Source organism: Anoplolepis gracilipes, unplaced genomic scaffold, assembly GCF_047496725.1.
Source record: "Anoplolepis gracilipes unplaced genomic scaffold, ASM4749672v1 Contig34, whole genome shotgun sequence".
Taxonomy (NCBI): domain Eukaryota; kingdom Metazoa; phylum Arthropoda; class Insecta; order Hymenoptera; family Formicidae; genus Anoplolepis; species Anoplolepis gracilipes.
The window spans coordinates 35,001-51,910 of NW_027328682.1; the positions used below are offsets into that span (position 1 = coordinate 35,001).

The 16,910-nt window shown below is 29.2% G+C and overlaps 3 protein-coding genes across 5 annotated transcripts; 1 reads left to right on the forward strand and 2 right to left on the reverse strand.

The window, feature by feature from the left end:
• The first annotated feature begins 44 nt into the window (after nucleotides 1–44).
• Nucleotides 45–6,994, forward strand: LOC140676008 (radial spoke head protein 9 homolog). Of its 2 annotated transcripts, XM_072910587.1 has the most exons (6): nucleotides 45–653; nucleotides 961–1,004; nucleotides 5,381–5,767; nucleotides 5,965–6,130; nucleotides 6,333–6,621; nucleotides 6,800–6,994. In XM_072910587.1, the coding sequence occupies exons 3-6, from the start codon at nucleotides 5,541–5,543 to the stop codon at nucleotides 6,958–6,960; spliced, it is 843 nt and encodes a 280-aa protein (XP_072766688.1). In that variant the 5' UTR covers nucleotides 45–653; nucleotides 961–1,004; nucleotides 5,381–5,540; the 3' UTR covers nucleotides 6,961–6,994. The 2 variants fall into 2 exon arrangements, with proteins under 2 accessions (XP_072766688.1, XP_072766689.1); XM_072910588.1 differs by lacking the exons at nucleotides 45–653; nucleotides 961–1,004 and having other exon boundaries at nucleotides 5,354–5,767.
• Nucleotides 6,995–7,348: 354 nt separating this feature from the next.
• On the reverse strand, nucleotides 7,349–13,620 carry LOC140676006 (tubulin alpha-1 chain-like). 2 transcript variants are annotated; one of them, XM_072910586.1, is made up of 9 exons: nucleotides 13,506–13,620; nucleotides 10,116–10,338; nucleotides 9,899–10,003; nucleotides 9,435–9,631; nucleotides 9,123–9,215; nucleotides 8,567–8,752; nucleotides 8,195–8,443; nucleotides 7,915–8,078; nucleotides 7,349–7,604 (listed from the first exon to the last, which is right to left on the reverse strand). In XM_072910586.1, the coding sequence occupies exons 1-9, from the start codon at nucleotides 13,506–13,508 to the stop codon at nucleotides 7,478–7,480; spliced, it is 1,347 nt and encodes a 448-aa protein (XP_072766687.1). In that variant the 5' UTR covers nucleotides 13,509–13,620; the 3' UTR covers nucleotides 7,349–7,477. The 2 variants fall into 2 exon arrangements, with proteins under 2 accessions (XP_072766687.1, XP_072766686.1); XM_072910585.1 differs by lacking the exon at nucleotides 13,506–13,620 and adding an exon at nucleotides 10,939–11,266.
• A 219-nt stretch (nucleotides 13,621–13,839) lies between these two features.
• LOC140676005 (chromatin assembly factor 1 subunit B-like) lies at nucleotides 13,840–16,558 on the reverse strand. Its single transcript, XM_072910584.1, has 6 exons — nucleotides 16,116–16,558; nucleotides 15,688–15,820; nucleotides 15,303–15,609; nucleotides 14,949–15,212; nucleotides 14,637–14,864; nucleotides 13,840–14,545 (listed from the first exon to the last, which is right to left on the reverse strand). The coding sequence occupies exons 1-6, from the start codon at nucleotides 16,254–16,256 to the stop codon at nucleotides 13,990–13,992; spliced, it is 1,629 nt and encodes a 542-aa protein (XP_072766685.1). The 5' UTR covers nucleotides 16,257–16,558; the 3' UTR covers nucleotides 13,840–13,989.
• Nucleotides 16,559–16,910: the final 352 nt, after the last annotated feature.

Genomic DNA, 16,910 nt, shown 5'->3' on the forward strand with positions numbered 1-16,910 from the left:
GAGTCATTCATGCTTACTCCGGCGGACGTAGTGTGCGCACGTATTTTTACTCCGATGTCGGCGCCGGCGCCGGCGCCGGCACGTACGCCTCGCGTTCGGTCACCTCGAGGTCGAGCGCGCCGTACACGTTTCTCGCGACGATAATATACGTAATAATAATACGAATAATATGTAATAATATTACGATAAATCTTAACGTGTTAAAGTACGTCTAAAATGACTCCGAAATAAAATAATAACATTCGACCTTAGTGACATATAGCGCGCTATTATTTTTGACATTCGTCGCGATCGCGATCGTGTTTTCGTTCATTTATCCCAATTTTGATCTTTCTTTCTTCGGAGCTTGATCGTGCTCGACCTATCGACTCCAAGTATGAGTCTCGTGCGTGATAAAATGGGATTTTCGATCGTTTCGAAATTCGGGAGTGCCGTCAAAGTATCGCGCGTAAAAGTGCGGGAGTGCCGTCAAAGTATCGCGCGTTTTTACTTTTGTACGGTTTAAAATATTTCGCGATTTTATTTTTGTGTGGTTTCAACAAATTATAAAAAGTATATCGCGCGTATAAAACAATAGTTCCTGACGTCCCTTACAATCTGAGAGGAGGAGGAGGCCTAGGAGAGGCATCCTGCACCGGCGGAGCAACCCTAGGGTAAGTATTATTTTTATTTTATTATTTCTACATTAATTATTATAAATACCTTATACAAATTAATTTAGTTTATTTGTTTGGAATAATTTAAGTAAAAGAGAGTCAGCGATAAAGACTTTTACATAAATCTTACAAAAGTTTCTGTTTAAAAAATAGTTTATTTTTTTAATTTATAAAATTATTCCACATATATTTGCGTATTATTATTGTATCTATCAAATATCAAATTTAATGAGTACATAATAATTTCTTAATATTAATTATTTTAAACATTGCTATAATTTGGATATTATATTGTATGTTACAGATAAGCTTCAATGTCAACAACTCCGCTGTTGCGCATCAGTGTCGGTGAGTAACAAAAAAACCTTTTTTTTTTTTAAAACAACGGATTTGCGTATAGATTTGTAGATTATACAGACAGAGTGTAGATTGTGTAGACAAATGTATAGATTGTAGATAAATCCGTTGTTTTAACCCTCGGACGGCGGGATAGCCGCGTGCATGGCGAACTTTGGGTCAATTTTAAATCATAAAAAAAATTATTTTTGTGATTATATTCCACTTATTATATTCCAAGATAAAATTTTATATTATATTTTTAATTCATTTTTTAAACTTTAAAATAGATATAATATTTGTATAAATTAAAAATTATAGTAAAAAGAAAAATATTTTTAAAATTAAAATATATGATATTTATTTTAATTTTATATAAGATACATGAAATATTTTTTTGATTATATATATGTATATATGAATTTTATAAAACAATTTTAATGATACAAATCTTTAATGATCCGCCGACAGAGGGGTTAATATGCATGCTAATATTTTTGCATACTATATATTTTACATATATACACCGAAAAATTATATTCTCATTTTAAGAATATATTTTACTTATCTATGTATAATATTTTTCTTTAAAATAAGCGAAAAGCATTCTCTAAGTTTAAGAGAAAAATCGTATAAAGAGTAGAATAGTTTCGAATATATTTTTAACATATAAGAATATATATGCTGAATGAGAAATATTTTTTTATTATTATATTATTTAATATTTAGGATTATTAATCCTAATAACAAAAAATAATTTGCCCAGTTAATAGTTACGTGTTTAAAAAATAAATTTTTACAAATAGACATTTGCTATTTATTAAAACTTTGACGAGTTAAATATATATACATTAGTTTTTTACTTAATTTATAAATAAGGTAATTCAAAATATATCACGTAAAAGAAGAAAATATACTTATTTATTAAGAATATCTTAGAATATTAAAAGGGTTTATGTAGTATATATTTCGAGAATACAATTTTTTTTATGTATGCGATTATATTTATCTTTTACGACTTTTGACGATTGAATAACGCGTCTACAAAACGATTATAATATCGAATGATTTTAAACAAATATAAATCGTCTTATTTACCGACGATAATAATTAACCGGCAGTAGGAAGAAGTTACTGTTCTTCCTCAAGTTCTGGCTCGTAGAAATCGAGTCAGAATGAATAGCCAGGAGCAACAAAAGGTAGGTCCAACTGGCTGAAAATACGTGGTCAATTCTGGCCACAATACGTAAAAAATATGTAATCGCAAATTTCCAATTAGGACTCCCCAAATCTTGCTTTATCGGGTTTTTGCTGATGTAGCTAGTAGAATTAGGTCTGCTAGGGCTATTAAGACATTTAAAAAAGACATAAAATTTAATAAAAGAAAAATTATAGCTATTATAAAATTAAATTTATTTTTAAGAAAAAAAATATAAAAATATAAAAGTAAGATAATATAAAATTGTAAAAATATAAAAATTTAATATTTTTTTCAATAAAATAAAAAATTAATTAAATATAAATTACATATAAAAACTGTAAAAACAAGTATTAAAATATTATTAGGTAAAAATTAAAATTATATTTATAATAAAATTTAGTTTAATTATGAAAAACGTAAAAAAATGTAACTTATTTATTGTATGTACGTATATAATATGCATATCTTTTATATTAAGATGTATATTATACAGGTATAATCTTGTATTTATGGTATGTTATATATTATATTGCATAAGATTATATGAACATTAAATATGAATTTTAAATATAATATTATATTATTAAAATAGTATAAGATATTATTGCGTAAGAGATAGATTCAAGTTGCGTTATATTTATTATATGTATGAATTATATTTATTATATACTTATTGTAAAAAGTAAAATTACACGAAATGGAAGAATACGTACAATAACATAAAATTCCATTAAAATTTTAGATTTTCTTAATTGAGTGAGAGAGACGTATCGATAAATTTATTAATAATTCGATCTTTTGGTCGTGATATAGACTATATCAATTACGTTTTAAAAATTTCTAATAAATTATATAGGTCAATTTCGGATATTTCGTATAATTCCATGTAATAAAATTATTTTGAATTAAAAATTAAAATTATATTTTATATTAAATTTTGTATACACCTGCGCTAACTCCTAATTATCTTTCTCGGTGACGTTTTAATTAAATTTTGTAAAATATATTTGTAATATAATTAATTCTCTATATGTAACATTGAATTAATTATACATAATATGTATATTGTGCATTTTACAATGTATTTTATACATTTTGTAATATATTTTATATTAAATTTTATATCATATTCATTCTTTGCGAATACATTATCTTATTTCGGTATGGCGTTTCTAATTTCTTGAACTGAATAATTCATGCAGACTCGATCGATAGCTAATGAATCTTTTCGATTTTCGATCGAATAGAGAATTCGAATTTCGTTTACCACGCAACATTTCGCAATATCTTATTGACTTACTGATTTCTTTCTTTTCGCATCCTTCTAGCATTCTCATCGCATATCCTTCCGGCTATGTCTTATCTTTAATTTTTAATAAGGCATCGAAATTAATTAACCGAGATCATTGTTGCAAGAGGCTCTTATATAATATATGAATACATAATTATAATATAATTTTATTTTATTTAATTACTGTAATTCTATTAATCAGTTGACTCATTTAATTCATTTATTAGTCGCTTTGAATTTACAATTTTAATAGCAGGACGTTTGATATATTAATTTGGGGAAAAGAAACTTTATTAATTACTGTTAATTAATGCCGATTATGCAATTGACATGCTCATTACGCGATTAATAATATGTGTCTTTTAATATCCTCAAAAGTTCAATTTTTATTAATAAAATATTTTACATAAATATCGGCAACATAGTTCACAAGCAGTAATTTATTTTAAATTGCTCGAAAATTCGCTTCTGAATGAATAGGAAAACATATTATGCAAAGAAGGTATCGTTCTTCCCGCGGATTTTAGCGATACCTTCTTTGCATAATATGTTTTCCTATTCATTCAGAAGCGAATTTTCGAGCAATTTAAAATAAATTACTGCTCGTGAACTATGTTGCCGATATTTATGTAAAATATTTTATTAATAAGAATTAAACTTTCGAGGATATTAAGAGACACATATTATTAATCGCGTATGAGCATGTCAATTGCATAATCGGCATTAATTAACAGTAATTAATAAAGTTTCATTTTCCGAAATTAATATATCAAACGTTCTGATATTAAAATTTTAAATTCAAAGCGACTAATAAATGAATTTAACGAATCAATAGATGTATAAAATTACAGTAAATAAAATAAAATTATATCATAAACATATTTATATATGAGTTTCTTGCAACAATGATTTCGGTTAATTAATTTTGATAAGTAATTTTCCTTTTCTTTTCAAATCATGATTAGTTGTTACAGAAAGTGTCTCGCATCAACTTTTTTATTAATAATACAAGAAATTATAAGATTAAATATTATAAAATAAATTGCTTGTTTTTGAAAGAAAAGAGAAGAGAGAGAGAGAGAGAGAGAGAGAGAGAGAGAGAGAGAGAGAGAGAGAATATAATTCATCGTTGTGTTTTCCCAATTTCTAATGTATATATAATTAGTGTTATTTAATGCCGATTATGCAATTGACATGCTCATCACGCGATTAATAATATGTATCTTTTAATATCCTCGAAAGCTCAATTTTTATTAATAAAATATTTTACATAAATATCGACAACATAGTTCACAAGCAGAAATGTATTTTAAATCGCTCGAAAATTCGCTTCTGAATGAATAGGAAAACATATTTTGCAAAGAAGGTATCGTTCTTTCCGCGGATTTTAGCGATACCTTCTTTGCGAATCATGTTTTCCTATTCATTCAGAAGCGAATTTTCGAGCGATTTAAAATACATTACTGCTCGTGAACTATGTTGCCGATATTTATGTAAAATATTTTATTAATAAGAATTAAACTTTCGAGGATATTAAAAGACACATATTATTAATCGCGTGATGAGCATGTCAATTGCATAATCGGCATTAATTAACAGTAATTAATAAAGTTTCTTTTTTCGAAATTAATATATCAATCGTCCTGCTCTTGAAATTGTAAATTTAAAGCGACAAATAAATGAATTAAATGAGTCAACTGATGAATAGAATTACAGTAATAAAATAAAATTAAATTAAATTAAATTATTAATATCTATTTATATATATATATATATATGTAAAATTACTAGAAGAATATAATATGTTGGATTATATGTTTCATACTTATATGCGTTATCTATTGAGAACATGGACTTTGGCTATGTAATTCAATGTCCATGTTTTTATGTCCACAGAGGGCGTATTGTTTTCAGGGATTACGTAAAACCGGGCCGTGGCGTCTCTCAACTTATTTTTGATATACGTTATACGTCATACAATTAAAACATTTGAGACATTTTGAAAGGTGAGAAAAGCAAAGTCGAGTTTCTTTAAATCACCATAAATTACACAAAAATGGATTGCTTGAAATTATTGGAAACTTTGGACGTACTCGGTTGTGCCGGTATTTGCATAAGTACTGAGAATTCCCAGCTGCTACAAAATTCGCTACTCATTTTGCAGACGGAAAATCATTTTCGAAAATGTTACTATTGGGGTAGAATTAATGGATTGCAAAATGATTACCACATCGCATACGGTTATGAAAAAGATTGCATGAACGGCCAAGTGTATTATTACAGGTAAAATTTGATTAAAGTGTATTAAAAAGCAATTTCTATTTTAGGTAATTGAAAAAAAATATGTGTAGTCTTCGAAAAATTAATGTATGTTTAAATTATAAAGCTAATCATTGATCTTATATATTTACATATTTTTTTTTTATTTTATCTTAGAAACGGATTGATTTTTCTTGATTTATTTCTGTCCTTTTATATAGCACAAATAGCATAAATTGGCTGTTATTGCCAAAAGCGACAAAATGTGGACAATTTTTGAGTCCTTTGGCGATTAATAAATTCGAAGGTGATCCGTCCATCGTCACGAATGTTTATAATGTCAACCCACCGTTTCCCCCAAACGAGGATCCTAAAACTTATTACGAAGTAATCGCATAATTAAAGATATATTTCTCCAAATTTTTTCAAGAAAATTCAATAAATCACTAAAGTTAAATCATTTTATTAGATCATTATTAATTTAATTTAAAGAATATTTTAGATATTATTTAATAATATGATCAAGAATTATATACATCTGGTTTACATATTTAATAAGAGAAAATGTGTAAAAAAACGGTGAGTGCAGAGTCCTATGCCGAAGGAGTTGAAAGAGGAGGATCGTCTCACGGCTGTCGTGGAATCGATCACGGAAGATGCAGCGATCATTCCACGTGGGGCCTGGTTTAAATGTCCGAGCGGCGATGTAATCGAGAATCCGAGCTTCGAAGGTCTTTGCGCTTCAGATGCCTCGCATTTAAAGTCCTACTTGCACGCTCGTTCACCGAAGCAGAAATGGAATAGCAATTTACTATCTCGGCCTGATTATAATTACGCGTTAGATTTCCTAGATAGCATAGACATGGACGTTCCTCAAGGTATTGATACAGATAAAGAGCCAGAGAATTAACTATATGAATTAAATCACAAAAGGAACGCATAATGCGACATTATTATATGATCGCATTAGAATTGAATCCTTGTTTTTTTTAAATATGATTTTCTTTGCTCTTTGATCAATTATATATTAATGTATCTATTTATTTATTTCTACAGAATGTTGGGATATGCAATTTCTTTCGGGCAGTCGCCTGGTCATTTTGCACAGCCTATATTGGCACGGAATGACTTTTTTTCACAAGTTAAACTCTCCGCATTATGGATTTTTATATATTGGACATGGAAAAAAGAATCTAGATCTTCCATTCATGTACTAATATAAAATACAAAAATAATTATGTAAAATTGTTGCGTGCGATACATAATAAATACACATGTGATATCAATTAAAGTAATTATCGAAGTCTCTGTAAACTCTTTAATAAATTATATAATCGATTTTGAGTATGAAATGTCGGTATATTTCGAACAAAATCATGTAATTTAGTGAAGATGAAAGGTTTGCTCTGCTTGACACTATTTTCGTTTTTACAAGCTTTCGTTGTCCTGATGATAGATCCATTTAAAATCAAATCAGAAATTTGTGATATGTGCGACATCAGTTTATAAAATGGACATTTTTGTTAGAAAGATATTTTAGATAGGAGAATGTATAAATAAAATTTATTTATATGGATATAATATTTTTTGTACGAATTTAATATATAATATATATCGTCGACAGAGTGATAGGTAAGATAAACTTTCTTTAAAGACTTTTCGTATTATATCAGAATTACAACATACATTATTATTATAGTATTGAATTAGTATTAATGTAACCTAAGCACAGGTTTAATATTCTTCCTCTTCCTCGGTGTTCACAGCGTCCTCTTGCACTTCACGATAATCGAGTTCTAAGGCGGCTAAATCTTCCCTAGCTTCCGAAAATTCACCTTCCTCCATACCTTCCCCGACGAACCTGTGATACAATTTATTATGCATTATTACATTGATCATAAAAAAGTCTTGAAAGGAATTGTTTGTATTACATTAAAAAATATTTTACTTGAAACTTTGAAACAAGAACAAATAATATTCGACATATTGAGAAGATGTAATATATTATAAAAATTATAATAAAAACTATAATATTAAAAGCATTATAATATCGAAAAAATGTTAAAAGAAGGAGTGTTATAATTAAATATGACATTGTTTCAAGCAGAACAACCCAAGCGCAATTAAGATTAATGTAACATTTAAATTTAAATCTAAGCTTTTCTCCTTACCAGTGAACGAAAGCTCGTTTGGCATACATAAGATCGAATTTATGATCGAGTCGAGCCCATGCGTCCACGATCGCCGTAGTGTTGCAGAGACAACATACCGCCCTTTCTACTCGTGCAAGATCACCACCCGGTACAACAGTAGGCGGTTGATAATTTATTCCCACCTATTATTAGCAATTTCATGATTTAATTGCAATCCTTTTTTTTAATTTTTTAGTTTTGTTCTCTATTCTTTTAAACTTCCTTGTTCCTTTCTCTCATTTACATTTAATAATCTCACCTTGAATCCTGTCGGGCACCACTCAACGAATTGCACGTGTTTCTGTCGTTTTATCATCGCGATCGCCGCGTTAACGTCCTTGGGCACCACATCGCCTCTGTATAATAAACACACCGCCATGTACTTTCCCATACGCGGATCGCAATTCACCATTTGATGATTCGGTTCGAAACAAGAATTCGTTATCTCTCCGACAGTCACTCTCTCGTGTTCGGCCTTTTCCGCTGACATAACAGGAGCATAAGTGGCCTGCGATAAAATTCAATTAGAATATAATTAAGATATCTTCATCGACTGAATAATTAAAATTGTTTGAGCTTTAAGTTAAACATGTATGTGTGAAAATTAAATCGTTTAAGCGTTTAATCTTACGAGTGGGAAATGAATACGTGGGTAAGGCACTAGATTTGTCTGGAATTCAGTGAGATCGACATTTAATGCCCCGTCGAATCGTAAACTAGCAGTAATAGATGAGACTATTTGTCCAATCAACCGATTCAGATTCGTATAAGTCGGCCGATCGATGTTTAAATTCCTTCTGCATAATTCGAAAATAGCCTACGGATAACACGCGATTATAGAGAGACAACCTTATAGTATCATCTAGAATATAGTACATATGTAACATATATATGAAAGATATTGTAATAGACTTTATTTTATATGTATATGATATAGTCAGCAGAGTACGCAAACTTTTACTGATAAAATCCAAAGAAAAAATACTGCTTTCTTATAATCAGTTTTAATAATAATTAATTATAGATTAATAATAGCTTTTTAAGCTTAATTAAGCTTTATATAAATATGTAAAATATATTCAATTCAATTTACCAAAATATTTAATGTCGATTTTGAATTTTAGTAATATCACTTATAATTATATCACTTACAGTTATATCAATTATTTAGTTATAACAATACGGACCTGATTATCTACAATGAAAGCCACTTCGGTATGCTCTAATGTTGGATGAGTGTATAGAATCGCGTTATAAGGTTCTACTACTGCAGTCGATATCTACAAAAAATATAGAAAGATAAATTTCTCAAATTAGATAATTAAATAAATAAATAATTTTGTAGGAAATAGAAAACAAAAAATCTGATAAATAATATTTATAGATACATTGCAAATAGAAAAACATTTTTATGCTGATTACTTATACTTGAATATCTCTAAAAGGCCCAAATTTTCGATTGTAAAAATTGTAACGTCTTCTAATGAGAATAATATTACCTGTGGTGCTGGATAAATGCTAAAAGTCAGTTTACTTTTCTTCGGATAATCGGCAGACAGTTGTTCCATAAGCAGGCTCGAGAATCCGGATCCCGTGCCACCTCCAAATGAATGGAAGATCAAAAAGCCTTGCAAGCCTTTACATTGTTCTGTTAGCCTGCGTATTCTATCTAAAGTAATATCTATGATCTCTTTTCCTGAAAATTGTGAGAACAATTTATGCCACTTTTGTCTATCTTTAGCTGTCTATCAGATTCTAATATGTATATATTTATTATATTAATGATAAAAGATCTTATGAAAAATTATGCAGCAAATTCTTCATTTAAATTTAAAAGCAATCCAATTTTTTTTTTTTTTTTTTTTAGCAAAGACATTCGGCTACATATATATCGTAATTAATTGTTATACATATTTATAATATAATTATAATGAGATAATAATACATGTATATATTTAAATACCTATCGTGTAATGACCCCTAGCATAATTATTAGCCGCATCCTCCTTGCCGGTGATCATCTGTTCCGGATGGAACAATTGCTTATAAGTACCCGAACGAACTTCGTCTGAAGTATTAAAGAAATAACTTACATCATTTTATATCTTTACTAATCGTTAATGTAACATTAAAAAACGATTTATAAAAATTTAACGATCAAGAAAAAGGGAGACACTTGCCTACTACTGTTGGCTCGAGATCGACTAAAACCGCTCGTGGAACATGTTTTCCGGAACTTGTTTCAGAAAAGAATGCGTTAAAGGAATCATCCCCGTGACCTACGGTGGTGTCACTGGGCATCTGTCCATCCGGATGGATACCGTGCTCCAAACAATAAAGCTCCCAACAGGCATTTCCCATTTGTACACCCGCCTGCCCTATATGAATGGATATACATTCCCGCTGCCAACAAATAGGTAAATATATTTACATATAATATTCTCTTAATAAATTATAATAAACACACAATAAAATTCGCGCTGCAATTCAAGATCGAAAGAAATTATTTATTGTTAGAAAATATTATTCCTCTTGAACCTGAACTTTTTTTGTTTAATTCTTTATCTTTGTATGTAAGCTGTTTATTAATTTTTGGTAAATATAAGTAATAAAATAATACATTTGTTTGCTTTTTTTTCTTTAATAAAAAAAGATGATAAATAATAGAAGTAATTCATTTATCAGATAAATTGGAAAGCTACTATATAATTAACTTGTTTTTTCAGAAAAAGCATCATTATTTGTCGTAAATATTTACTGACGTCTGTAACAATCTATAGATGCATTGCAAATTAAAGACAAGAAGAAATGTTCCATTACGTCTCGTTTAAATGACTTGTTCTACTATATGCGACGTTATATATGATTACCATCTTAAGTAGCGTTAAAAAATTCACGGCAGGCTATAAGTTTGTAGGCTCGTAGAGAGATGTAATGTGCACATACATAGTTATTAAACGGTAAATACTAGCGTTTATAAAATCTATTATATATATTAATTACCTTTTTTGCCATATTTCAAAAAATTTTATTTTTATATAAGTTGGAATAATCACTGACCCCGACACTCACAGAACATTATACATCTCACAAAAACACGAATCATATAATAATATCAAATTACACGAAAGTATTTCGTCTTTCACTTTAACTGACTTATTAATTACTTTTTTGTTCCAGATATTTCCTTAAAATAATTCTGATTTACATGATCTTTTTAAAAACCTATAAAGTTTATTGCCGATTTGTATAAATACAATATTTTATATATAAAATCATACACTTTCGGCAAAATATCTGTCACAAATATTTTATCTATAACTATTCTGTAAAAGATAAATAATTTAGAAGAAGTTATAAGAATTCATTATCAATTTATATATGTACAATATAAATTCTTGAAAATCAACTCTTTATTCTTTGCAATTGATCGATTCCATTCTTGATTACTTTCATTTCTAATCCCATTTATTCATTTTATGTTTTAATTAGAAATTAAAATAACAAAAATGTCTTATTTATAAAATAATAAATATTCATAAAATAATAAATTGCATTATTTTTACAAGTCATCTCACACTAAGATATCAGTTGCGAATAGTCTTTGAATCAATCAAATACTTTGAAGCAAACGACCGAACTTAACGAGATTGACCGCGAAGAATTACGTTCGACAAGGGATGATTACCGATGGCCAAGACGTCGTCGACTAAAGCAGCGACATTATCTGTCAACAATGTCAAGTAGAAAAATGCCCACCTTGGCCTGACGTATTTTTCATCATTAATTCAAACGTGTCCTAAAAGTGAGCATCTATCGGCATGCCTATAGACGGCCTACTTCCTGACTTGCAGACGCTCGTGGACAATATATTGTCTTTTGCGATATTATACATCCTATATCTACACGGTAAAAATCGATTTTTTACAGGTTGACATACTGTAACCATAGCAGCTTAATCGAACATCAAACTGCATGCCCGATATGTGATATGTGATGCCCGATTGCGCGATTCGTCCAGAAGAAGATTTCACGTGAGTAGTAATGTCAGATTTATCATTCATTTATAAAATGTTTAGGTTGAATGTGATCTAAGATTTTGAGAGAATGTTGAAAAAATACTTAACAATCCGCGGAAAAATACTTAACAATCTATAAAAGTATAAAATTCTTACTGCAAATATATATTTTGATATCCTTAAAAATATGACAAAACTTTTACAAAAAATTTTAAATAAGCAAGTGAGTTGTACCCGAGCTTACTCGTTATAGTTATAAGCCTATTTTGCCGTTGAACAAAGAATCTAGAAAAGCGATTGCGAAAATAGGGGAGGAAAGAATGATTTTGTTAATACAAAATTACAATGTCAACATTTGTAAAGTGAATCGATACTTCATACATAATTTAAGTTTCGCGTGTAGCTTTGAAAATGTAGAGGCGTACATTTCGAACACATTCAACTACAGATAATAAGAATAAAAAAATAATATAAGGAAATTTATTTATAAATACATATATATATATATATATATATATATATATATATATATATAAAAGTTGTAACATAAAAATGGAAATAACAATTTTAAAAAAATAAGATCGGTTTCTATCTTTTTTAATATTCAAAAGGTTTATAATAATATATAATCCTGAGCACATTTTTAAAAAATATTATGCACCATTTTTAGCTTTCTGTAGTTAAAGAAAACGGAAAAAAAATATTGTTTTTAATATTTGTTAACTTAATAAGATAAATATATTTTGTCGGATGTTCTTTTCTTATGCGAATTTTTCTATTTACTTTTTAATTAGTTTACCTTAAGTTTCTTCTACATTCATTTAAATTACTTAAAAAATTATTTGAAAAGCTTTGAATTGTTTTTATGAGCTATAATTATTTAAAATTTATGTACATACCGAATATTGAAAACTATATGGTGCATACATTTTCTGAGCTATATATATTTTGTGTAACATTTGGACTATGTGTTTTATCGGACAATATTATCACATGTACAAACATATGCAACTCCTGTTATTAGACTGTTAAAATATGTATATCCAAATGTGTAATAAATCAATAAAAAAGTTATGTTTATAGCAATATTGATGTAATTGGTAATTAACAATATAAATTATGATAAAAAACAATTTAAAAAATGGCAGAAATTTTGAAAATATTTATAATAATTACAATTTTTCGTCACACGTGATTTTTATTCATTTTTATGTAAACGTACATTTTTTTACAGAAAAATATATTTTGTATAGAAAAGACTCCATTTCAGAGAGAGATATAGATATAGAAACTATAATAGAATTAAATATACAAGGTTCTTCAAAGTGCTTCAATGCAATTGTATTAGTTCTATTAAATGTTTTTTGTAAAGAATAAAAAAATCTAGAGTAATATCTTTTTTTTGAAATGTTTATTCCGATTACGAAATTAAATTAAAAAAAAATCTTTTTATTAAAATATACACAAATGTGTATATTTTAATGATAAATATTATATTTGAAAAATAGATTTGATATTAATGAGAACACGATAGAAAAACAAAGTACTCACCATTTTTTCGATTGCGAATATTCTGTAGCGTGTCGGAGCGTATGACGACTCGATCACTGTCTGACTTCGCGAATAGTACGATCACTCTGCTTCGCCATTTAATAGTGCTATATACGATATTCGCATCGGAGTTCATAGGCAACACGCGGATCAACTTATGCTACTATATAGTACTCACGATTATATATATGCATATGCACATTCGCAGAGTGCGTTACTATACTCTAGTATAGGCTTTCTCGGGAAAGGTATGATATATTTATAAGAATGCTCTTCTTTAAACTTCGTTCGAGTTTAAAGATACCTTGTATCAAAAAACATACTTTCACATTATTTATAATATAAAACTTATATATTTTTTTTTACAGTACACTCATCTAGAAAAAATACGTTCTTGTAATCGGCATGCGCTATACAGCATAAAAAAATAATTATATATTTAAACTACATAAGTTTCAGAAGAGAATCTATTTTTATGTACAAACTATTGTTTTTTAAGTGCTTTTGGACTCGATAAAGTTATTAATTTTACTCTTCTAGGGGTTTTATGGCATATAACAGGCGCAACATCAGGTTTTGGTGAAGTATTCCTTATTTTAGTTTTGTTCATATCACTATTACTTTCCTCATTGTACACTAATTTGATATCTTCTGTTTCTTCTGCAGTTACATCTTCATTTAATTTTTTATCTGTTTGTAAAGCACTGACTTCTGATTTAATATTTTGATCATCCACTGCTTCATTCAATTTCTGTTTATTAAGTTCTTCAGGCTGATGTATTGTTGTATCGGTTGAATCAGATTTTACAAGATCAATATCCATTGCACAATCATCAATATCAAAGGTTGAAATGTTGCTTTTGATTACATTGTCTTTGACTACACTTTTTGATTTTTTGCCAGAACTTTTACATGTATCTGTTAAAACTGTATCAGGATTTTTCATTTTATAAATTTTACCTAGTTCACCTTCTTGAAAATGTATTATGGAACAGTAGCCATCGCTCGAAGAAACAATTAAAATTTGACCATCACTGGACCTGTAGGAGAAAAAAAGAAGTTGAAAATTAGACATAATTTACGTAGAAACATATAATAAATAGATAAATAAAATGATAGTATAATAATTACCATGAAAGATCATTCAATCTGCCATAATGAATAAATGATATCACACCAATTGGACAAATTTGTTGCGTATCATAAATTAATACAGAACTTTGTGTTGCAACGGCAAATATCATCCTATAAGGCAACATTATCAGCGCATTTGGTCCATCCTCCCGCAATTCAAAATATACTGGACAACATCTTACTGCTATAGTACATTCATTCATAGTAGGCAAAATCATTATTGGTCTAAAAAAAAATTGTTAAAATTGATAAGCTTTTTCTAACAATGAATGAAATTCAGGGAAAGGAATCAGAAAATTTAATACTGACTCTTTCATATTTTTCCTAGAGAAAACAATCGTCGCATTTGATATAGTTTCTGTAGTCTCTTGTGATTCAATTATTCCAGATGGAACCAAAATCAATGATCCATCTATCGAAAAGGTCAGCCTGCGAAAGAACGATTTGAATGTGTCGTCGTAAAATAAACGTACCATCTTTTCCTCCAAAGGACTACCAGATCGTGCTGGAATTGTGGACTTATAAATGCGTTGAACAACTTTCTTTGTAGCAACGTTTATTAAACGACAATATCTAAAAAATAAGAAATGTCTTTTAATACAACACTGAAATTTATAAAATGTTTGATAATAATTGGCATAATATATAATATGGATTACATACCTATCTGTACTAATAGTGCATACATATTGATTGCAAGGATCCCAGGACACCCCTTGGACAAAACCTTTATGATCTGATACTATTGTTTTACGTTCTTTCTGAATATCCCATATTATAGCAGTATTATCAACGGATCCAGAAATTAAAGAATTAGAGTCTGGTGACCAGCTGATGTCATAGACATCTTCAATGTGACCTCTCAATACTTTCCAGGAGGTCCATTGTTCTTTATTTTCAGTATCACTTGAAGATGGAGAGGAGTCTTGTCCCTCTTTCTCCTTGACTTTCCACAAAATAATAACTGATTCTATATTAAAATCAATATTAGTATTAATGTGTTAAAACAGAAACAATGTAATAACATGTAGATATAACAATAACTAACCATCATCTCCTGATGCTAGAATTTCTTTTGACGGAGAAAATCTCACAATATTTACTGCTTTTTGATGACGATCTAAATCTACTGCAAAATTCACAGTAGCTCCACCACACTCGGTTGTTGTTAAGTGCCAAATCTGTGTTTAAACATAATTATTTAAAATATATTCTACAAACACATACATGCAAATTCTTTGTCAGAGTTTTAAATATGTTATAATAAATCTAATTATTTTAGAAATATATTATTAAAAAAATCTTTCAAAAAATATAATAGAAAACATTTGATAGCTTTGATTGGAGGATTCTATCCTATTATCAGTATGTTTATTCCATTATTTCTATTAAAGTTAAAACAATACTTATATATATAAGTGCAATTATATATATATATATACAATAGTGCCTTTATATATAATCTTTTTATATTACCAAAACGTGACAGTCTGCTCCTCCAGTCGCTATTCTCCAAAACGGTTCTCCTTTCAAATTTTTGCATGTACCATTCTGTATATCGACGCTTAGTACCGGATCACGATTGTGCCACGAAATTTCAGGAGTAGTAACCTTCATTATCTCGATTAAAATTAATAGACACGACTCTCGCACGTATCACGAGATAATAAGTACATAAAAGAAATAGAGAAAAGGTTTATCTATTACACTTAACCTTCAAGCTGTCAGAGTATTCGCGCCAAAAATATATCGCATGACGAACATGAGACAGAAACAAATCAGATTCTTTGCCTCGTTCCATTTGCTGATACTCTCTATGAGAAGAATATGTACTTGAACATTTCTGTCAAAAGGTCTGTTTATTGTAGCTGACCTGGCTGCACTAGTTCAGAGTTTATCTTTCTCCTTTCAATGCTGAAAGAAAAAGATAAACTCTGAACTAGTGCAGCCAGTTGAGCTAAAAAAAAAAACAGACCTAAAGAGACTAACCTAGGTTTCTCTCTGGCGTGAGAGAGCTAGGGACTTTTAACGACACGTTTTGGTGCGATCGTTCCCGCGCAAACGAGCGCCCGCCCGACACGATCGCCGTCAAAATATCCGAATGTGCATGCGCGTAACCGTTGTGGTTGCGCGGGCCGCTGCTTCATTCGGCTTTCAGCGTTCGGTGTTGGCGTGTCGTCCTAGCTTGTTCGTAGGCTCTCTCTTTCTCTCTCTCTCGCACACGGAAAAGCAAGCGTACTCGATTACGGTGAAACATGTCCGGACGCGGCA